The sequence below is a fragment of the Dreissena polymorpha genome, chromosome 1 (assembly GCF_020536995.1).
Source record: "Dreissena polymorpha isolate Duluth1 chromosome 1, UMN_Dpol_1.0, whole genome shotgun sequence".
NCBI lineage: Eukaryota > Metazoa > Mollusca > Bivalvia > Myida > Dreissenidae > Dreissena > Dreissena polymorpha.
Genome location: NC_068355.1, coordinates 72,071,991 through 72,096,859, shown reverse-complemented (window position 1 = coordinate 72,096,859; position 24,869 = coordinate 72,071,991). Strand labels below are relative to the sequence as shown.

General features: G+C 35.9%; 1 protein-coding gene across 1 annotated transcript in view; it reads right to left on the bottom strand.

The window, feature by feature from the left end:
• Positions 1–24,869, bottom strand: part of LOC127834575 (neural-cadherin-like) — a 47,955-nt gene that overhangs the window by 6,323 nt on the left and 16,763 nt on the right. The window contains exons 11-32 of the mRNA XM_052360560.1: positions 22,763–22,972; positions 22,346–22,523; positions 20,415–20,558; positions 19,904–20,019; positions 18,726–18,887; positions 18,161–18,476; positions 13,830–14,150; positions 13,519–13,661; positions 12,392–12,642; positions 12,130–12,269; positions 11,094–11,393; positions 10,370–10,591; positions 9,131–9,242; positions 8,812–8,987; positions 7,177–7,436; positions 6,620–6,912; positions 5,668–6,016; positions 4,903–5,127; positions 3,915–4,107; positions 2,939–3,120; positions 2,141–2,432; positions 547–733 (exon numbers count right to left, since the gene is read on the bottom strand). Coding sequence (XP_052216520.1) covers positions 547–733; positions 2,141–2,432; positions 2,939–3,120; positions 3,915–4,107; positions 4,903–5,127; positions 5,668–6,016; positions 6,620–6,912; positions 7,177–7,436; positions 8,812–8,987; positions 9,131–9,242; positions 10,370–10,591; positions 11,094–11,393; positions 12,130–12,269; positions 12,392–12,642; positions 13,519–13,661; positions 13,830–14,150; positions 18,161–18,476; positions 18,726–18,887; positions 19,904–20,019; positions 20,415–20,558; positions 22,346–22,523; positions 22,763–22,972 — 4,772 coding nt within the window. The remainder of the gene's footprint in view (positions 1–546; positions 734–2,140; positions 2,433–2,938; positions 3,121–3,914; positions 4,108–4,902; positions 5,128–5,667; positions 6,017–6,619; positions 6,913–7,176; positions 7,437–8,811; positions 8,988–9,130; positions 9,243–10,369; positions 10,592–11,093; positions 11,394–12,129; positions 12,270–12,391; positions 12,643–13,518; positions 13,662–13,829; positions 14,151–18,160; positions 18,477–18,725; positions 18,888–19,903; positions 20,020–20,414; positions 20,559–22,345; positions 22,524–22,762; positions 22,973–24,869) is intronic.

Below are 24,869 nucleotides of genomic sequence, written 5' to 3'. Positions count from 1 at the left end.
TCACGTGGTAAACCCAGGAATGCAAATTGTGCATGCGTAGTAAATTGTATATATTATATATAAAATGATCAATCTACTTGCGTTATTTATAGTGTGTATATCGTTATGTCACCTATTTTCGCAAAATTTTATAACTGAATATACTGAAAATATGAACTTTTTCAAGTTATGTAATATACCAGTCGTGATATTTTAACCAATATAAACTAATAATTGTAAAATAATACAGTAGTTTAGAACTTTTCTTTTTTCGTTAATCGCGGTTGACAGTCACTTTAAGGATGACATTGAACTTGATCTTTCACCACTCAAAATGTGCAGCTCCATGAGATACACATGCATGCCAAATATCAAGTTACTATCTGAAGTGACATAGAAGTTATGAGCATTTTTCGAAACCTAAACGCAAAGTGTTACAGACAGACAGACGGACGTACAGTCCGATCACTATACCTCCTTTGGGGGCATAAAAATATAAAATCCATCATCAAGGCATAACTTTTATCCATCACTTCTGGGGCTTTTCCTGTTTCAGTGCATACTCACTGGCATGAGAAGTCCTCCCAGAGTGGGACACAGACAAAGGGCGGGGAGCACCTGTTGGTGCAGTCATCCCGCTTGCAGCCCTGCTCCGTGTTCGCTAGTTGGACCACCATCGCCGCAGGGCTTTGTGACTCCTCCGCGTCTGACAGCGGGAACCACTTGTTGTCATAGCGGAAGTCCTTCAGACACGCTGGAAACAAATATTACACAAAATTATAGATAATAAATAAATAAAGACTTAAGACCTCGTCAAAAATTAACCAAAGCTTTGCTACAAGTGACTAGTACCTTGGCACATATAAAACATATTAATACCTCGCAATTGTATAACTTGTAATAATCAAACGAAACACTGTTGACTTTTTTTTACGATAAATGTTGTTTTTAGAATTTCATAAACAAAAACGATCGCCATTTTTTGGGAAATGTACAGGAAGGTGGTATATCGGAACAAGCCAAGACAAAATTATTCAATGTTTTAAAGCTTATGCTGAGTGATTATGATTGCAAGTAATTGGCATTGAACATGCATGAACCAAGTGTTCAATATCAGCTCATTGGGTAGTGAACTTAACCGTTAACTCCACCTTTATTCTCAGTAAATCATTCAAGGGGTGGAGCTATGCATGAGCTATTAAGCAATTGGTTTAGCATGCTGAGTTAGTCAAAGGAACCCAATTTTATCGGCGAGAAAGTGTTGTTTTATGGCTTCTTAAAGGAAGAGGCTTTTCTTTGATTACATCAAACTGACGATAAATCGGAGATCAAGTTAATCCCTAAACAATCAGCAGATTTTCAAAATTTCGCTAAATCCAATATTTGGACATGAAAATACTCTGAAATAGGCCGTCGCTGATCGCGTAAGACAAAAGTCTCTTAATATAATATCAAAATAGAGTGAAAATGCTTATTGCTGCAATATATGTCGCTATATGTGTACTATTAGATGTACTTTTATTTTTGAATAACTTGGGAGAAGAGCTTTTTGGTTTAAAGCAAACTTTTTCTTATGCCCTTTTTCAGACTTAGTTTTTATGTGTTGCATTTAATCTAAATTTAAATTCACATGTCTATATGTCGTTACAATTGAAAAAAAAAACAGTTCCAAATATCATATTTGAAATATGTGGACATTCAGTAATGTACAAACACAGATGGGTGTTGAATGCATCAATATCTTTAGACAGACAATTAAATCATATCCTATCATTCATTTAACTGTATACTAGTACAAAATGACAAACGTTTGCGTTCATGATGACATTCTTAACAAAATTATCATCACTACCAGACAGAATTTGATTTAGAAAGTAAGTGATTTGTGTGTTAATTTTTCATTACAAACTGAAATGAAAGATTATTTTTCAGGTGTCCCGTCAAGAAATTAAATGTTTCGAAAATTTTGACAGATATCCAGATTTAGGCAAAAAACACTATCACATGTCTGGTTATGTGTAAGAATTTATCTTTAAAAATGTATTATGTAGAACAAATTTATTTATAGAGTAACTCTTATAAAGGTCTACCCCTTCCCAGCTAGGCAATAACAACTTAAACATATTCCACCGCTTGATAATAATGGAACTACAGTACATACTGCTGACAAGATCCTCGCCACTGAACACTCCTTGTCCGGATGTGTACAGGACATTAGCCCCAGAGTGGATCTGGTCCTGCCGGGTCTTGAACTCCATCATGCCATTGACCGGCCCAAGGCTCTCCGCGTAGTAGCGCCCCTCCCCGCTGTCCAGTTTCAGCATGAACTCCTTGCCATAGCGCTCCAGTGTCACATTGTGGTACTGACCATTGCTCACCTGCACGTTTGACAGCTGGATGATGATTTCTCCGTCGCCTAGGTTGTACGACACCAGCAGTCGTCCACCCTCAATCTGAATACAAGAACATTACAATGCAGGTAATTTTTCTTCAACAGTTCTGAATCTAAACTTATATGACTAATAAGAATCAAGAGTTCTCAATTTAAACTTCATTGAGAAGTGAGAAGACTATTGAGCTTCAATTTTCATTTGTTAACCCTTTGCATGCTGGGAAATTTGTCATCTGCTAAAATGTCGTCTGCTGAATTTCTAAAATTAGCCATTTCTTCGATTTTTTTCAAAGAATAGTATCAGAATAGCAAACAGTTTGGATCCTGATGAGACGCCACGTTCTGTGGCGTCTCATCTGGAGCCAAACTGTTTGCAAAGGCCTTCAAAATTCGGTTCCAGCGCTTAAAGGGTTAATTATCTAAGACTAACATGCATAGTTATAGCCATAGTTGAAGCATCTTGACCTTTTCAGCTTTTATTTTATTACATGAATACTGTTATGCTATTGTACGTTGCATTATAAGCAGCTCCAAAGTCAGTAACAATCATTTCTTAAGGAGGCCTACCTTAGATTTAATGTATTTTGAGCTGTCTGAGGCATCAGTAATGGAGAAAACCTTGCCGGCATCATCTCTTGTACGAAAACTGAAATGAAGCGCCATCTGTCGAGGATTCAGCGCTGCGCTGAATGTGGCTAACAGCTGCCAGTCTACAAAGCTCTGGGTCTTCAGGGAAAGCTCTGTAACCTCTGCAAACATAAAATAGACAACATGTGTTCATGAAATGAATGTACATGGAAAACTGGGCTTCATGCATGTGCGTAAAGTGTCATTCCAGATAACCCTGTGCAGTTCCCACATGCTAATCAGAGATGACCTTTCAACCTTTATAGAATTTTTCATTAAAAGGAAGTCTCTTATTAAAAAAAATCCAGTCTAGGTGGAAAGTTTTGTCCCTAACTAGCCCGATTGGACTGCACAGGCTAATCTGGGACAACAATTTATGCACATGCAATAAGCCCAGCATTTCCTGATGGAGACTTAAATGGTGAAATAAATCTCTGCCCTAAAACACAGAACTTTTCAAGATGTAGACAGAGTCCAAAAATAGGTCAATGTCAATATGTCGTCAGACGTTTTTGATGTGTTGATTGTGTAAAGGACATCATCCATGCAAATATAAATTATTGTAGTAAGCATTAATGATGTTAGATAAAACCAGGTCTTTTTGAGTAATCAATGACATTAAACCTCTTTAATTAGTTCAAGTCAAATGTAGGTCAAAGTGAAGGTCAAAATTAGGTATGGGTGATATGGGTATCTTGATAGTGTTCAAATATAACATCAATTTTTGTATAATGCTTAGTAGGAATCATTAATGATGATATCTAATTTTGGATAAACCAAACATTTAGGCATTGTGAATAATTTTAAGTCTACTAGTCTTAAGTCAATGTAAAATTCAAAAAGAGAATAAATGCCCCAATTCGACCAACACTTTTCTGCATAAAATAGTCCAACATTTATAAGTCCCTATAATTACCCGTATCACACTTCTGTGAGGGGGATGTTCTCCATCCAGGTTTACAGACACAGGTGCCGATCAGCTGGGAGCCGGCCACACCGGTTGCCTCACACTGACCGTTGCCACACCCCGCCTCCCCACATGCTGCGTCCTCACGGGGACATCCATCCTGACTGCCCGGGAACTGACCACCCGTGCTGAGGTCATACACCTGCAATAACAACATTTGTCTCATAATGTATACCGTTTCATAAAACAAGAAACTGTCGGAGACGGGTGATGCTCCTCAAAGTTTTTTTTCCACAATATTGCACTATATATTCAGATAAAAGGAAACGTCTTGAGGGCACAGTAGTTGGGGGGACAAGAATTTTTTTATAGAAAATTTCAAAGGGCCATAACTCTGTGAAAAATCATCCGACCAGAACCCGCTGATAATATGCAAATCTCCTCTTGGTAGTGAAGCTTCCCATAAAGTTTCATTGAATTCTGGTCATTAGTTGCTGAGAAATAGCCCTGACAAAAATTGTGCACGGACGGACACACAGACTGACAGACGAAGCGGCGACTATATGCTCCCCCCAAAATGAATTTCGGGGGAGCATAGAAACTTACATACATAAAAAAACTAGTTTTTGATGTAGGCAATTTGAAAAACAAGTAATTTTTTTTAGATCCAAAACCCATGCTTAGTATATATTATAAAGTAATAATTAAATTATTAACATTTTGCATGGTTAATAACAAGATATTTTTTATAACAACTTTGTTATTTTAGGTAACAATGAAATGTAACTGTTCCTTCATATTTAGCAAGACCTGATATGAGTATTAATTTCCTTGTATAGAACCACCAACCAAGCTCACAACTTCCCAAGAATTGTATCTCATGTCCCAACCACTGCGCTTACCAAACAGCCTAGAACTATCAGGTCAAGTCTTGTTATCTAACTCAAGTACAAGTAATTTCATGAACACAATACTGTCTTTGTTTCATTGGACCTACCTCGGCATTGTGAACAAGATTCCTCATGCAGCCAGTGAACTTGTCGCCCATTATGTTGGCTGGATACGATGGCGTGCTAAGTACACCACCTAACTGTAGAACCTGGGCTACATTCAAATAAATGTTTTCACCACGAGTGTAGCCAGACGCTTCACAATCCGACCTGTCCTCTACGCTGCCATTTCTGACCGAGTTGATGCAATGATCCACCACCATTCTTACATTCTGAAATATGGTTCATGCCCAAGGGTGATCATTGAATCCAGTTGCTTATATCCATTTTGTTTACTTGCAAATGTGTGAAAACTAAACAATTAAACAGCCATTGCAGTTTTATCAACCTTAGTTGTTATTTTATTATGTATAAATCTTTTTTTTAAACTCAGTTTCTTTAAATTTACAACCTAAAGGGAGAAACAGTTAAGGCATCTTGTTTCATTTAAATCAATAAATACAATAACAGCTTAACTTTGTTATTGCAAAATCACTGTGAGTTCATAAATAAATTACAGATATCTGTGAGACATACTCCACATTTAGAAATAATTGATCTTAATTTAGTGTGAGGCATGTTTGGTGTGAAAGAAAAGTGCTTATAAGAAACTGAAAATAGGAATACACATCTGCAATGGTATAATTCTGAACATCATTAGGATAAAAACTGAGAAAGTTATTAATAAATACTGCCAATTTTCTTATATTTAACATTACTAAGATTTGTTGCAAAAAGTTGGTACAAAACAAGTATTTATACATTAAACCCACCTTTTTATCCCTGAAAATGTCAATTCTGTGCCAGGTATCATCGTTGAGACGCCTCTTGGACCTGCCAGTCAGCTGCAAGGTGACCTCCCCTGTTCCATGGTCGATACGCAAGCGAGGGTACCCATCCACAAGCTCTAGGAGCACAAAGTCTGTAGGGTCCACTGGCTCCAACACGGAAATGGGCCCATTGTACAGGATCAGCTGGTTCAGCTTGGATGTCAGTATTTCTATGCTGGTTCTAGAAGCTGCACACTGCTCCAGTTGCTTGTACAGGGCATATCCGGTACCGTTAAAGCTCTGACGTAGTTTCTGACAACGTGGCCCCTCAAAACCATCAGGGCACTTGCAACTGAAACATTGTATACCTGTCTTTAACCCTTTACCACTTAGATACGTATTTTTAAACATTTGTAGCCCCTAAGAAAGTTAAATTTATTTAAAAACCTTTCTTATAAGATTCAAATTTAAAAGGCTTCATTTCCAACCCTTAGATACTGATGAGAAGCAAACAGCATAAAACCTGAACAGACTGTGAGTTACTCGCAGGCTGTTCTGGTTTTATGCTGGTTGCAAAAGCCATTTTCACTTTGCTTCTTATTGGAGAAAGGGTTAAGCATCACTAACTAACTTTAGTATAAACCACTCTACTCTACTTGTTGTTTAAAGAGTGAACTGATTTTATTATTGAAGGGCAACCCATCAGCACACAAACTGTAAGCCAAGGCTGCTGAACATGTGCTTTCTCATAAATCTAGTGCATGGTTTTAGGAAACTTCCACGTCAATTTGATCAAAGCCTATTATTCAATATTGCAAGAGGAGCTGGAAATGTTTATGAGACTCGTCCCTGATCAGACTGTGCAAACTGCAGAGGCTAATCTGGGATGATACTTTCCACACATGCATAAAAAGCCCTTTTCACAGATTGAGGCTCATATATATCAATGTCTTACCTCACTACCCCCCAGTTGTCAAGCACACACTGGCCGCCATGGTAACAGTATCCAGGGGTACATTTGATTTCACCGCTGAAGTTTGTCGCCCTGCAGCCACATGACCCCAGGACATTTGTATTCACTCCCACGTATGATGAAGCCCCAGATCCCACATTGACTGGTGTGTCTTTCACTACAAGCTCATTGAAACATCCGCCACCCTCGCAGGTCTCAAAACGACACATGTCTATCGGCACCATGTCAATCTTGGCTGCTTTGGTTGCAGGTGTATCTGACAAATCTGACTGAAACTGATCAACAAACAATCACATACAATTAAGTTTAAGTGAGTCTATTAACAACCCTATTAGTAAGATCCACTGTGTAAAATGCATCAACGCCATATCATGTTTTTTTTTATAGAATATTGCAAAGCATTCACTAGTTATTCACTAGTTATATTTTGTTTGTATCAGGCTGTAAAGAAATCATGAAATAAATGTTGAGATCCAAACATATAATTTTCCATTTATATAGGCACATTTTAATACCTTTTATAATTAGTCCTATGTTACCTTAGCTCTATTCTGTGTCACGATGCCATCCAGCCTGCTGCTCTGGTACCAGGGAGAGCCATGGGCAGCAAAGCGTACGTCTGTGTATGATGCGTTACCCATCACGCTCACCATTTGTACCTTCTCCATGTCTGGTTGTGAGTCCGAGCCGTACAGTTTCTTGGCTAACAGCTTCTGGAACTTAATGTAGGCACTGTCCTCGTACAGTGTGCTCGAGCCCTGAACAGGTTCACGCCGCAGGAACTCTGCTGGGCTGATGCCTGTAAAAAAAAAGACTCTTTCTGAGAAAACTGTGCAAATCTCTTTCCGTTTTTATGGGTTTTTTTTGCTTCAAGTCTCTTCTACACAAAAATCTGGTTTAGGCGGAAAGTGTTGTCCCAGATTTTGGCTGTACAGACTGCACATGCTTATCTAGGACCACACTTCATGCTCATGCATTAAGTCCTGATTAACCAGCATGTGGCTCAAATGATTATGAGCAACATTTTTTGTATGTGCAGGAATCTGCCTTTTTAATAATACATTCACAGTATTTTATACACAAACACACTGTGAGCCAATACTTAGTTCTTGTTTGGACTTAAATGCCTATAAAATTTCATATCGGCAACAGCAATACCATCGGAAGTCATGTCTATTAGTCTTTTAGGCATACTTGTATATATGTGAGTATCTGTGCATCACTATCTAATTAAAATAGCTTATCTTATCTTTTGGACACAATACCTGGGCCCGTATTCACCGCACAATTCTTAGACTTAAGTCATTAAATTGGTATATTAAAGAATTGCTTGAATTTTGAGTAAATTGTGGCATTAAACCTTTCCCACTCAGAAGCAACGTGAAAATGGGTATAAGCAGACAGATTAAAACCAGAACAGCCTGCGAGTAACTTGCAGTCTGTTCATGTTTTATGCTGCTTGCTGCTCATTAGTATTTTAGGGTTAGAAATGAAGCCTTTAAAACTTGAATCTAGTAACAAGGGACAAAATTGTCACAAAACCAGGTTTTCATTGTGAAAAAAAATCTGATAATGGGAGACAACTCAAACTTAACTTTTGAAATGAAAAAAAAAAATTAACCCCCTTCGTAAGTTTGTTTTAAAATAAATCTATTTTTAGTCATGGCGACCTTGACATTGGAGATATTGATGTGATTCTTTCGTGCGACACACCGTCCCATGATGGTGAACAAATGTGCCAAATGATTTTAAAATCTCATAATAAATGACATAGTTATAGCCCAGACAAGCTCATTTATGGCTATTTTTTACCTTTGAACTCAAAGTGTGACCTTGACCTTGGAGATATCGACGTAATTTTTTCGCGCGACACACCGTCTTATGATGGTCAACAAATGTGCCAAATGATTTTAAAATGTCACAATGAACGACAAAGTTATGGCCCGGACAAGCTTGTTCCGCCCGCCAGCCAGCCAGCCAGCCCGCCCGCATTCGCCAATCTAATAACCAGTTTTTTCCTTCGGAAAACCTGGTTAAAAAAGGTCTTAAATTAAATTTAACTGTCTAAGGGACCACAAATGCATCAAAATAGGTATCTAAGTGGTAAAGGGTTAAAGAATTGCTTGAATTTTTAGTAAAACTTGGCATTAAACAACTGTAAATTGTATACATACCATTGATTCTAACAGATCCTGAGTTGAAGACTGCATCTTCAGTGACGTAAATGACAGTCACACGCACTGTGGTGGTCTTTCCAACATTATTTTGATCTTTAACACCAACTTTAAACTCAAAACTCATTTCAGGGACCTTAGGCTTCAATGTTATTTCTCCATTTGTTGGATCAATCCTATAAGAAAGAAATCATTCATAGAATGTAGAATTATAAATAAAAGTCCTTACTAAAATGTCGTTTGAATTAAAGTTAAAATATTAAACTACTATACAATAACATGAATTGCCAATAGATATAACTGCTACTGACTGACTTACCTGACAAATTTTCCAGCTAGGGCCTCATCCATCAGAGTATAAACTTTATCATCATCAATCTCATCAAGGTCAAAGGAATTTACCTTCCCAATCACAAAGTTCCCAAATAATCCTACAACAAACATTAGAAGAGTTAATGACCACATGTTAAACGCTATTTTCAGATCCGATTTGTTTTTTTCAAAAAATTGGAGAAACTGATTATGTCAACTTTGAAAAAAAAGTACAAAAATGCAATATTTTATATTAATTAATTGAAAAAGAGGGAAATAATAGGATAAATAGAATATTATGCGAGTATTGAATAAAGATCAGGTTAATCATGCTCAGCTCAAACCATGGTAGCGTGTGGCAAGCCTCACTCTACCATGGTTCCAGGCCTCACATGATTAACTTGATTTTTATCCAAAACTCACATACTATTCTCTATATATACCAGATTTTAATTAACTTTGAAGGAAAGATCTACATGTAAGAAGTCCACACAGAAAATAACAGCATATTTCCTTCCTCGAGACTTACTTTATTGGCCAGAAACCAAACAGAATGTTGTCAATTTATTTTAACAGTTACCTTGATCTCACTGGCCCTGAGTTCAATACCAAATGAAAACTGCATGATAGCTACCAACACAAAATTACAGAAAAAAAACCTCCATCCAAATTAAAGCTATTGAGCTGAAACTTGTTTTCTAGTTTTTAGAAACATTGACCTAAAAACACCATGATCTTTAATCCAAGTCCTCATTAGATCAACATGGCTTTATACTTGACCTCAAATAAAGACCCTAAACACACGTGTGAAGTTTACATTGAATGAATGTAATACAATCAATGCTATGGAGATGTTGAGTGTTTACCTTAACTGATTGTTTGAGTACAAAAAGGGGCATAATAAGGCTAAATTTCAAAATTAAACGAGACTTACCTGTATATAGTCTAATTTACGAAATAAAATTGTAAATTTAAAATATGGACCATTGTCAGTGACCTTGCACATTAACACCAAACATGTGTGAAGTTTCATTTGAATACCTATGGTAAAAACAGAGGTATGGTGAATGTTGTATGTTTACTTTAACAAGTAAGAGCATTCTGCAAGAGCCAACATTAGCACATACTATCCTGTGAATATTTTAGCAAAAATGTTATTAAAAATTAAATGAAGATTCAAAATAAAACTGCTCATGAAATAAATAACATTACAGTATATGCCTTCTGAAAAAGGGTCAACTCCCACCTTTGTAATTATGGACTGTGATGGACTGTGTTCCATCCCGATGTGTGTTGTCATTTTTGTCATTGATTTTGATGTTGAGGTAGCGGATTCCACACTGATGATCTAGACGGTTTAAGCCTCGCAGGTCACACATCCAGATGGGTAACTTGACAACTCGCTCGAATTCACTGTCAAATTTTCCAGTGACCCTCAACTTAGCAGTGCCACGGTTGCCATCACCAGCTGCAGAGGACAGTAAACACACATAATAACTAAGTGCCTGAATAATTTTACTTCTTCAATAAAAGTTTTAATGATGGTCTTCATCATAAATAATATTACCAGTTATAGTGCAGGAACAAAAGGACATGAGCTGCGTTCTGAGAAAAATGGGTTAAATGCATGTGCGTGAAGTGTCGTCCCAGATTAGCCTGTGCAGTCCGCACAGGCTAATCCCGGACAACACTTTCCGCTTAAACTAGATTTTCGGTAAAAAGGGACTTCCTTTAAACAAAAAATACCATTAAAGCGGAAAGTGTCGTCCCTGATTAGCCTGCATTAGGACTGCACAGGCTAATCTGGGACGACACTTTACGCACATGCATTATGCCCAGTTTTATCAGAACACGACTCACATTATTATGCAGATAACATGACCAAGTGACACTTGAATAATAATTCTACCAAAACAACTACAATGACGAGGTTTCTAGATGTTCAACACAGCTATGCCACTAATACCCACCGGTGTCCACAGTGAGACTGAAGCGGTTGTTAGAGCCACTAGGACAGCCACTGCCCGACAGCTGGCAGTTACACTGTGGGGAGCCACCTTGGTAGCTGCAGTTGAGGCCAAACTGGAAGGGTTCCCCATTGTTCGGGCCATCTGCATCAGTGGCAGTGATGGTGAGAATCTCTTCGTCATTATACTGCTGGTTCTCCATCAGATTGCCTGTCAGCTCTTTCTGTGCAAAGTCTGGGTAGTTGTCGTTGATGTCAGTCACCGTTACCGTCAGCGTGGCTGTGCCTGTGTTCTGTGGTGACCCTAATGAAATGAAGATATGAGTACATTATTGAGATATTTGCCCATTATCCTGCATAACAGTTTTTGCACAGTTTACAGCAATAATGAATTCCGTTTATTTGATCATATTGCAAACATTTCCGATTATTTTCAGGTATTGCAAAGCTTGCTTATCCTAGAGCATGTATCAACAAACAGACAGGTGGTCAGATTTTCTTATATCATTACTGTCATGGTCATGTCCCAAGAGCATTTATAAATAATTTTCATCCCAAACCCAGTACAAGCATTTCAGATTTGTTATTTACCCATCAGTCATTTATTGCATACATCAAAATTTACTACTGAGTTTGACTTAAGTAAAACAAGAGATGTGTTTGTCAGAAACACAATGCCCCCTTCTGCCCCGCTTTGAAGCCATATATTTTACCTTTGACCTTGAAGGATGGCCTTGATCTTTCACCACTAAAAAATGTGCAGCTCCATGAGATGCGCATGCATTTTAAATATCTAGTTGCTATCTTCAATATTGCAAAATTTGACCTTTGACCTTGATGGATGACCTTGACCTTTCACCACTCAAAAAGTGCCGCTCCATGAGATACACATGCATGCCAAATATCAAGTTGCTATCTTCAATAATTAAAAAGTTATGGCCAATGTTAAATTTTTGGACGGACTGATGGACGGACGGACGGACAGACAGTTCAAATGCTATATGCCACCCTACCGGGGGCATAAAAACTTTGTATCTTACCATTTACGTTGTCAATAGCAAGGATGTGAAGAATGTGAGTAGGAGTTGTTTCGTAGTCCAAAGGATTCTCAATAAACACCTCCCCATTCTGGTTGATTCTGAACCGTTTGGTCTTGTCCGTAGCCTTTGCAATGTAGTATCTGTAAAAATATTGTTTGTAAATTTAATATGTATAATACACCTATCTTACATCTCAATTTGCTATATATTTTATCATATATTTCATTCAAATATGCAATAAACACAAATATTTTCAACTTACTCAAACTTCTTGTATTCTGGATTCACATCCCGATCAGTAGCATTAAAATGGGCAACAGATGTTCCTACTGCCATATTTTCAGCAACAGTCACAGACTTCTGAGCTTTATCAAACGTTGGGACCTCGTCATTGTAATCAGTTACAATTATCTGAATACTGGTCTGATCTTTGTGATTGGGATCAGCATCAACAACAATTGCAGTAAGGTTAAAATTCCTTTGCAGATTGTCTAGGTCATCATAATCAACAGGCTATAAAAGAATGGTTAAAACATGATTCTATGCAGGAAATTTCAAACAACAGCCTTTGTTTTAAAAAGTATACAAGAGGGCCTCAAAGGCCCAAAGTCGCTCACTTGAGATAACAAGATATTTTTGGGACAAATCTTCTGAACAAGTATCATGAAGATCAGAAAATAAATGTAGCCTTTAAAGTGTTAACAAGGTTTTACTATAGCCATATAAGGAAAAATGCCCCGCCCCCTGGCAGCCATGTTTTTCAACCAACCGGCATCATTTTATAAAACTTCCAAGATATTATCGGGATGAATCTTCTGACCAAGTTTCATGAAGATCAGACAATAAATGTGGCCTCTAGAGTGTTAACAAGATTTTACTATAGCCATATTAGTAAAAATGCCCCGCCCCTTGGCAGCCATGTTTTTCAAGCAAACATAACCATTTTCAAACTCATCCAAGATATCATTGAGACCAATCTTCTGACGAAATTTCATGAAGATTGGACAATAAATGTGGCCTCTAGAGAGTAAACAAGGCAAATGTTGACGGCGCATGACACACGATGGACAAAAGGCGATCACAAAAGCTCACCATAAGCACGTTGTGCTCAGGTGAGCTAAAAAGTAACAGAAAAGTGGAAAATAAATGTTGGTGTTAACTTCTTTGACCCAGATACAAGATGATCACAATTTTCAGTTAATTACCTGTTGTAATGACATTCAAAGACATTTCATATTGTTGAAGATTATTAGATAATTAGTTCAATTCTGCTGTCTCATATTCGGTCATTTAAATGATTGTTTTGCAACATAACAAACAGATAATTTTAAATGCTACAATTGCTGCAAACAAGTTTAACAGTTTCTAAAAACTGGTTTGAAACGTTACCTTAAAAATTGTGAGAACTCCTTGGTTTGTTTTCCGATCCTGGTTCATTTCGAAGTATGTGAAAGAGGCGTCATCAAGAGAATATGTCAGCTCGGCGTTGACACCAATGTCAGCGTCAAAGGCTTGGATTCTACCAACTTCACCTATAAGGACAATTCATTTATACATAAAGTGACAGTAATAAGGATTAAAATTGTATCTTTTTTAATGTAACAGTTAACTGGGTAAAAAAGAAAATATGTGTACCTTTAGATCCACACTTATATAACTTTCAATGTACAGAGTTGTTTTTTTTATGAAAATAACCGTACCTTCCCTTTGGTGCTCTGACAGGACAAACCTGTAGGTCTGATTAAATTTTGGTGCATTGTCATTATAGTCTTCAACAGTAATAGTCAACGTTCCGGACCCAGTTTGTTTGGGAGTTCCTCTATCAACAGCCTTCATTGTGAGGAAGTACTTATCAACTCTCTCCCTGTCCAGGATGCTATTTGTTTGAATAGATGTTCCAGACAGAGTGAAGTGCACCTGATTTGGCTCTGGTGACTGACTTATGATTTCCAGGTCAAACTTGCTGTTGTCAAGGAGAGGGTCATCGTAGTCCACGACCCCAACCTTTCCAAGATCCACAGCTGGAATGAATGGGCAAGGTGTCAGTGTTCATAATTGACAAATGCTCATCGGATGGCCTTAAATACATGTACATAGTCCAATCACAACTTGCAGTAAACAAAATTTGTACAACACATCTCCATAAAACAGAAAAAACCCTGCCCCAAGACAGCGTTTTTGACTAGTCTGGATGGGGTAATGTACATTTTTCTGTCAGTCAACTGATCTAATGACCCCAAAGACATATTTAAAGTTGAGTAATTGTAGGTCATATAGTAAATATAAAATTAAAGCTGAACATTTTACAATTTAAGCAAGAAATATGAACATGCCAAGAAACTAGACGTTCAATTATTTATGAGATAGTTTTGAAAGTAAGGTCTGCAAATAGGCTACATATACACAAAATGACAGAGTAAAACCTCCATCCATTCTACCATTATTGATCAGATTCCATTGAGAAAAAAAAACGTTTTTCTTTGTTATGTAAAAATGACATAGATAAAACAAGCCCTTAACTCAGTTAAAACCCATGGGGTTGCATGTATGTTACCTATAAACAAATTTACATCACAATACACCTCCATCAAAGCTAATCAAGCAGAAACACTTTTTCTATTTTTATAACAGTGATCTACTCCATCTTTGCAGCACAATATCCCCATCCTAAAGGATGTTGAGCAAACTTTATACATGTATCAAGATTACCATCAATGATCTTTACCCAACTGGTCTGCATGTCAGCTAGACATTGGAGTTATTGCGTTCAAACACTTAACTGAATCACCCAAGTACATTTGTACTAAATGTATGAAAGGGTCATAATTTCACTCATTTTGCAGCTCAGAGTTATTGGGCTTCGGTGACACACACATAAATTATGATCCCCAAGACATGTGTAAAGTTTCAGTTAAATATCTTTAGTAATAACAGAGACATGAACATATTGCATGCAAATTTTAACATGAATTTAAACTTGCAAGCAAACCTTAACCTGACTTTTCTATGAACAAAAGGGGGAATAATCAAGATATAAGAATGTTTAAAATTAAGTCTTTGATGGATTTTTTAACAAATTAATTCAGAACATAAGTACATACGTACATTTCAATGTCAGAGGTAGACATAGAGATATACAATTGTTCCATGAAAAGCTTTTTAAGTAGGAAAAGGGGCATAATTCTGCTCAACTGCAGGTCTGAGTTATAGGCCTTCATGAGTGATCCCTCTTAAGACATGTGTGAAGTTTGAATTAAATATCTATTGTAGTTACAGAGATATGTATAGTTACTTGTGGCATGCAAACTTCGACCTTAATTTCAACTTGCAAAGTTAAGCCCGACTTTATAAGTACCAAAAAGGCATAAGGCCAGAATTTTTTAATAAAATGATTTTCGGACCCGCTGACTCCGATTTTTGACAAAACCAAAAAAAAAAAAATTTTAAATCTTTTTTTTTTCGGATGCCAAAAGGTGGCTTTTAAACACGAAACGCTTGCCGGGTTTTAGAAAAAGTTCAAATGCGTTATAAATCATCATAACTAACCCAGTTTCAATTACCCACATTCATCATGTACATGTGCTGGAATTTACCAACAGCTACGCCATCATTGTTTGTGCAAGAAGTTGATGAACGCTACAACGCTTTCATCAGCAAAGTCTGCTAATTTACGAATAATTATGCAACCGTCAAATAAAATCCTGAATGCAATTGATTTGTAAGTAAATATTTTATTATTTCTTTACAATTTTATAAAATTGATAGTATTAAAATGACTAAAAAATATTATGAAAGCAATAAGAACGATTTTAATTTAACAGGTGCTCGAAATGCGAAACCCATTTACGCCTATCAACTTTAAACATTCCATATTTTACGCACAAATACGGTCATATTTAGGAAGAATAAAATTTTATGTGTTGTTTAATGTAGTTGTAGTGACGAATTTGTGCATATAATATGTGTTTTTTTTTTTTTTTTTCAATGGGTACTAAACTTTGGTTTTGTTCCGAACTGGTTCGTACCAAAAGTTCAAAATTGCAAAATCAACAGTTTCTTAAACGATTTCAAACCATGAATGTCCAAATAAAATAGTCAAGTTTATGGGGGTTATTATCGGATCAACAGCTCCTTTATGATATTTAACTATCAATTATGTTATCCTGGGATAAACTGTCACGAAGATCAATAATTATAACGATTATTAGGGACGCTATTTCTTTAATCAATACCATGACAAAAACACATGTTAACTTGTTTCAACAGGTATTGATTTAATGTGAGCATTGTGTTTAACAGTTCCATTATTTAAATGTTCTGGGAACGATATATTTTAATTAAGATACCAACTATTTCTGAAATCAAAAGTAAGTCCTTCACTCGATGCACTATATTTCGGATATGTTAAAATTCCAACATATATAAAGATAGTGACATTTATGTGTTGATTTGTTGTATATAGTTTGTACAAATATGTTTTGTGTTATTTCAGACAACAAGAATGGATGGTGGCAATTATCCTGGGTCTTTCTGTCAAGAAAAAGATGTGAAAACATATTCATTTAATTGAACCTGGAAATCAACCACCCCAACTAACAGAAAACCTTTTAACAAAAGTTGTTGTTTTAGAATTTGTGAAATTTGATAATAAACAGAAGTTGATGTATATCATGTCCAAATGACCAAATGTATAAACTGTTTAACAATTTGAATTAATATGCTTTATTTTCTGATGTTTGATTTATTTTTCCTTTCAGATGATATATATTTGTGTGATTCTAGGTTTTAATAAATAATTCTGAAACATTTATGCAGCATACTGTTACATTATTGTTAACGTTATTATATAATGTTGGTTATCTGGTTTATCAAGTGAAAAAAATGATATTTATATATAAAAAAAGCTTTTAATATTAAGACTTATGAAGGTACTTATTGTTATTTATGTATTAACATACTTCTCAGAGTAATAAAAATATAGTAAATGCCATTATTCATTAATGTAGTAAGGTTCCTTATTTGATTGTCCTTTTTGATTAAGTTTGAATTACGGGCGGTTTTCACACTGCGATAAAGTGGCGACAACTTTTTTGGGGCCAGTGAAACCCCTGAAAAGCGTTTTATTATGCTATTTGTATTTGTCTGCGGTATTAATTTTTACTGGACAATAAACTATAAATGATTCTTTTAAACCTCAATAGCTTATTGGATGTTTGTGGAGATAAAGTATTTTTAATGCAACATATGGATTCCTTGTGAAAAAACCCCATTAAAAAAATCACCAAAAAGTTTATTATAGACAATTGAAAAGATTGCATAACTTTTGAACTTATATCTATATAGTAAAGATATTTTTTAAATTCAAACCAATTTAAAAACTGCAAATCAAGACCTACAGTCTGATTATGATCATTTTGCACATCAGCATGTTTGAAAAAAATCACTGTGGTTGCTTAGTAAAAAGAACTTCATACCATAACATTTTTAAAATGAGTGCATATTTGGTCAACCATCTTTTTTTCTTTTTTTTTTCCGTCCTCCTACCAGACACTTTAAGAAAAAAATCCGAAAATCATTTTAATAAAAAATGTTGGCCTAACCCTGTTAAAATGACGGTGACAGTTATAGGTCTCAGTAAATTAATGTTCATACAGACAATAACTGTATTTGACATTTTTAGTCAAAATTCAAGGTGTGTATGGAGATATGGAGATGTTGCATGTTCAACTCAAGCAAATTTCAAAGCGGTGAAAAAGGCATGCTTCTGCTAAATGCAGAGTAAGAGAACTTTGTCAGCGCCCTCAAATAATTACCCCAAACATACGTGACAAGTTTCATTTGAGTAGAAACAATAGCAATATGTTGAATGTTAACCTTAACTTGATCATTACATGGACATAGACAGGGACATTTGGGTGAATATCACAGATCCAAGTATTCAGTGAATATTCTAGTTAAAAACATATTTCATATAAATAATAATTGGATTCTATTTTATTCATGTAAAGCATGGTTTTAAATTGTTACTTACGTGGTCGCAGTTCCTCTCTTACAGTCATTTGCATTGCTTCCGTTGGGAATTCAGGAGCTTTGTCATTGACATCAATGGGTCGAATAGTGACCTCACCGTACCCATAGAGGGGGTTCTTATCTAACGGAGCATCACGCACCTCAACTGTGAACTTGAATTCAGCAAGCCCATCTGGGAAATCTCTGTCCAATGCCTTTATAATACTTAAATCTCCATTTGAACTGATGGCAAAGAAATTTTGACTTAGACTGTCTGAGAAACGGAGACTGTAGAAAAATGTGTTTACCCCGTCGTTGTCTTTGTCTGTAACTTTGATCTGAAGAAAAAAATGGAATCTAAATGGGCAGCAAATAATGTGCACAATATCAAATATTCAAAAGTGATCCTTGATGATTATCATTGCATCTTCCAAAACAAAAAGACATTTGCTTAAAATGAACAGAAACAGTGATACATTGGTGATAAATGATTTTCAAGTCATGCATGTCGAATCGATCAAGAATTTAATCGTCATCATGCAGTGCAAAGGATATCAGCAATTGAGTTCAAAAATTGGCAAACGTACAGTTACAAGCTTTCCAACCACAGAGTTATCGTTTTCAGTGATGTTGGTATAAGAGTAGTCCTGGACAACAGGTGGGTTGTCATTGGAGTCCAGAATGTTGATGGTCACATTGGTCGAATTGATGAATATGGAGTCTGACACTTGAACACTCATGGTGTAAACCTATTAACAAGACAAAAGCAATAATCATTTAAAACTTGAATTGAACATTATCTCATCATCAAACTGATCAGTAGATGACACCAATATAGATCATTAGTTTACTTCATCTTGTTAAACAACATAACAATTCTTTGAGCCATGAGTACTATTTTTTAGAAAACTTTAGATTTAATAATTTCATTGACTTATATCAGCCAAATTAACATATGTAATTTTATGTTCAGCAGTCTTCATGAATAACTTTTTGGAGCAGTGGACATTCGGACCAGTAAGTGTAAAAAAAATCACTAGACTGAATTACTTTTTACTAGACCAATACAGTTATGGGATTTTGACATAAACGAATCTGTTCTAGATCTATATCTAGATCTACTATTATGATATTACATTTTACTGCAGCTAACAATTTGTTCATTGACATGACTTTCTGAAATAAATATTAAACAAATGTAGATTGTTCAGTAGTTTATTCTCTACAAAGAACGCTACCTATGGTACAGAAAAGCACGGTGTTTTAATAGGAAAAGTTTGGAACATTTTTTACGCCTTACGGGTCAAACATATCACAATAAAATGTTCATTGTATCATAAATTAATGAATACAGACAAGATTAATAGTTTAAATGTGGCATTAAAAAACACTTGTTATTCAGTTCATTCAACCTCTTAATTCGAAAATGACAAAGTATTCAATATGAATGAGACGTCATTGCGCAAATCTGATGCGCGCTAGTCATAATCATCCTGTTTTATTTTTATGGTTTTCTTTGTATTTCATTACTGAATATGAACATTTCATCACTAGATTTGGACATTCCTTTACATCCAAAATTGACTGGACCATCGGACCAGTCATCTGTAATTTTCTACTGCACCGACGGTAATTTTGGAGGAATGGTCTTCGGTCCAGTGGCTTAATTCGAAGACTGGTTCTGTCTACTTCTGACTAAATTTTCAGTCTATCATACACATTTTAAATGGATAAAAACAGAGATCAAAAAAGTACATCAGCATACCCTTTGTCCCTGATCATAGTCTATTTCTCCGGCCACATAAATGTCCCCAGTTTGTGCAACAATAGCAAATGGTACATTGGAGCTACCAGAGCGAATAGAATAGGATAGCACAGCATCTGAAGCATGAATTAAAACAAACATGTTCAAGATGGGATCAGTGTAAATACATGCAAGTTTTTGCTGAGAAAACATTGTGCATTGAATGTAAATCAGGATTTATATATTGATTAAGATTCAAAAACTGCAAATATAATTATAAATTTAATTATCCAAAATTTTGAACCAGTTGTCAAAACAAGCTGAGGTAAATTTTCAAGTCTTATAATACAAAAAATACGGTGGTCATTAGGACAGTCTGTGAACGAGTGCCTCTAACAATCACAAACAAAAGTAGTGGACAAACTGGGCCAAAATTTGTGCAATAGCCAACGTATAAAGCTTTGAATGCATTCTCCATAATTGTTCAATACACATAGACAACTATTTGTTTAAGTATTTTAAACGAATGTACCTGAATCTCGGTCTGTGGCAGTGACCCTTGCCACTGATTTACCAATAATGGTGTCTTCAGCAACATCAAAGTTATACAGGGTCTTTTCAAAAGTTGGGATATTGTCATTCACATCCTGTATGGTTATTTTAACTGTTACTAGTCCTGTAAATAGATATCGGAAATGTGCCATCACATTCAAATTCAATTCTACTGTTATGGAATTATTCTTTTACACAAAGTCTTTTCTAAAGAAAAATTAAGTCTAGGCAAAAAGTGACATCCCGGATAAGCCTGTGTGAACTCAAATGCTAATCTGGGATAGTTTAAATACATGCATTAAGCCTGCTTATCCCAGCCTGATTATTCTGGTTGTCTTTGACAGAATGTATGGGACTTTTAAGCATTCAATTATCACTTTCATGCTTCAATCTAATACTTAATGTAACATCTTCACTAATAATACTGTAAACGTACAGAAATTTGTTGGTATGAAATTTCGTGGTTTTATAAAAAGCTACTAATTCGCTGACGTCTAATTTTGTGGATTTCAAATAAAAATCAACTATATCGTTGATACGTAATTTAGTGGATTTCAAATTTTCGGGGAAGACTGACCGTCATAATAATTAAACTTTTATTAAAACAACCAGAGTAATAACAAAACATTTCAGCGCAATAGGTCCACTAGTAGTAACAATTGAGTAATAAGGTCCCCAAAATACACGTGTGAAAACCATTATGTCTCTTTTAACTTAAATTGGCACTAATTGACATATGTGATCAATCTGCAAACTGTGATTTTGACATTGTAGTTCTTATCATACTAAGTAATCATAAACATCTTAGTTCAAACATATATAATTTATGTCAAATGGATGGAAAATAACAACAACATTTTCAATTCGGATGTATTTTAATTAGTCAATATATAGTGTAATGTGACCGACTAAAGTGAAGAAACTATTACAAAAAACAACTATCTCGGATAACTAACAACAAAAGAAAATGTTGAAAATGACATTTGGAAATTACCAATTTTGGATTAAAAATGTATAAATAATAATCGTTGGTACTTGAATTCGTGGTTCAGCAGACCAACAAAATCCACGAAAATTCGTACCACACGAAATTTAATGTTTTTACAGTAGATGGCTTATGTAATTTAAAAGTAAAACAAGGGACAAAATTGTCACAAAACCAGGTTTTCATTGTGAAAAAAAAATCTGATAAAGGGAGAAAACTCAAACTGAACTTTTGAAATGACGAAAAAAAATTAACCCCCTTTGTAAGTTTTTTTTTTTTTTTTAAATCTATTTTTAGTCGTGGCGACCTTGACATTGGAGATAATGACGTGATTTTTTCGTGGGACACACCGTCCCATGATGGTGAACAAATGTGCCAAATGATTTTAAAATCTCACAATGAATGACATAGTTATGGGCAGGACAAGCTCATTTATGGCCATTTTTGACCTTTGAACTCAAAGTGTGACCTTGACCTTGGAGATATCGACGTAATTATTTCGCGCGACACACCGTCCAATGATGGTGAACAAATGTGCCAAATGATTTTAAAATCTGACGATGAACGACATAGTTATGGCTCGGACAAGCTCATTTATGGCCATTTTTGACCTTTGAACTCAAAGTGTGACCTTGACCTTGGAGATATCGACGTAATCATTTCGCGCGACACACCGTCCAATGATGGTGAACAAATGTGCCAAATGATTTTAAAATCTGACAATGAACGACATAGTTATGGCCCGGACAAGCTCATTCCGCCAGCCCGCCAGCCAGCCAGCCAGCCCGCCCGCATTCGCCAATCTAATAACCAGTTTTTTCCTTCGGAAAACCTGGTTAAAAAGAAATATCTATGATTAAGAAATGATAGTCCATATCCTTTTCCCTCTGTAGGGTTTAGAGCCATGTCTACTGTATAGTGCATACCTGTGTTGGAACTTCCGTCACTTGTAAGCGCAGATGGGGCACCATCAATTGCCTTAACACTGATTGTGTACACATTCTCTAGTTCACGGTCAAACACTGCTTTTGTAGATAAAACACCTGTCAGAGAATTGATCGTGAACTTTCCACTGAGGTCCGAGAAAATTTCGTATTTGACAATCTAAAACATCAAAGAAGACAACATGTGTGTTTAAATAGTTAACCAAAGAAGAAGACAGTTACAATTTTAAATATAATCATGATAGCGTGAAATCAAAGCATTCATGAGTGTGATTTATAAACCACTGCCGCGGAGGAAAAAGCGCTAACCCCTACCCCCCTTTATTGGTTTCAACAATTGACATTGAAATTGAGGAAATCAGTTGAAAGGATGAGAAATAACACCCTTTGCATTTATACCAAGTTGTTTGGAGAGGTCCCATCACCATCTGTGGCTCGAATTGTGTCGACAATCTGTCCAGCGTTTGGTCTGGTAGTGTAGTCACCTTCTAGTAGCTTCAGTTCCAAGAAATTTGACTCCTCATCAATACCGAGGAAAGTAGGCGTGACATCATTGACATCTTTCACGTTAATTGTACACTTTTTTGAGGATCGTTGATTTTTTACATCCTGCAACAGAAACATTTATAAATCAACAATTAAACATTTTTTTAAAAGGTGCTAAGGTCGTTGAGATCAGCATTTGTCAATGACAATATGTCTATTCTGTGACTCTGAAGATGTGCACACATTTGTTGAAATCATGTAGTACATGTAGATACGAAGATTTATACTTCAAAGAGAAACAAGATAATGCTTTCAAAAATATAATGTTGCCCCTAAAGGAAGCCTCATCAAAATGTGGTCAGGTGATATGGCCTATAGGCATTTGAAGATGTCAGAGGAATACAAACACATTTAGAATGTCTAAAACTAATGGGGAATGAGTCTTATAAGTTGAAAGGCACAGTTGTGGCTCATATCAATGGTCTGTGGCAATATTTACCGACCAATACATAAACCTTACAGAAATATAGAACTCTAGCATGCTAATTTTTACAGCAACTTTTAAAGTTGAAACAGATACAAAACTGTGCTAAATTCAATTCACATTAAATGCCTGGGCAAATGACAATCAGAATAAAAACGTTAATGTTTTCTTTCCTGAATCTCACAACAAACAGTACCAGTATTTCCATTTATATTTATGTATCTAAGATATCTCTTTCCTGGTGTGCAATCACTAAGCGCTAATTTATGAATGAGACTGTGAAAAATTATGTTATATCACTCATATATACTCATATTACAACAGAACATCTTTAGCTGAAGATCATTTGCAGAGCTAAGTAAGAAATAGTTTTCAACATTTAAGATACATATGAGGATAAATAGGATGTTTAAAAGTGTGTTACAATAGAAATATTACTTGCTTTATAGTAATAACAAGAGATGTGTTCGTCAGAAACACAATGCCCCCTATTGCGCCGCTTTGAAATAAATATTTATTTTTTGACCTTGAAGGATGACCTTGACCTTGAACTTCCACCACTTAAAATGTGCAGCTTCATGAGAACGCCGCTTTGAACTTTTTCTTTTTTTTTGACCTTTGACCTTGAAGGATGACCTTGACCTTGAACTTCCACCACTCAAAATGTGCAGTTTCATGAGCATGCCGCTTTGAAAAAAAAAATGTATTTTTTTTTTTACCTTTGACCTTGAAGGATGACCTTGACCTTCCACCACTCAAAATGTGCTGCTTTATGAGAACGCCGCTTTTTTTTTTTACCTTTGACCCTAAAGGATGACCTTGACCTTGAACTGCCACCACTCAAAATGTGCAGCTTCATGAGATACACATGCATGCCAAATATCAAGTTTCTATCTTCAATATTGAAAAAGTTATGGCCAATTTTAAAGTTTTCGGATGGACAGACGCCATATATTTGACATTTGACCTTTCACCGCTCAAAATGTTCAACGCCATGAGATACACATGCATGCCAAATATCAAGTTGCTATCTTCAATAGTGAAAAAGTTATGGCCAATGTTAAAGTTTTTGGATGGACGGACAGACGCCATATACCGTATTAGACATTTGACCTTGAAGAATGACCTTCACCTTCACCTTTCACCACTCAAAATGTTTAGCTCTAGAAGATACACATGCATGCCAAATATCAAGTTGCTATCTTCAATAGTGAAAAAGTTTTGGCTAATGTTAAAGTTTTCGGACGGACAGACGGACGCCATATATTAGACATTTGACCTTGAAGGATGACCTTGACCTTCCCCTTTCACCACTCAAAATGTGAAGCTCCATGAGATGCACATGCATGCCAAAAATCAAAATGCTATGTTAAATATTAAAAAAGTTATGGCCAATGTTAAAAGTTTTTTCCGGACGGACGGACAGACTGACATACACACATACTGACACACTGACGGACAGTTCAACTGCTATATGCCACCCTACCGGGGGCATAATAAAAGCTTGTTGTTCAATCCTTCATAGCCTAAAGTTTA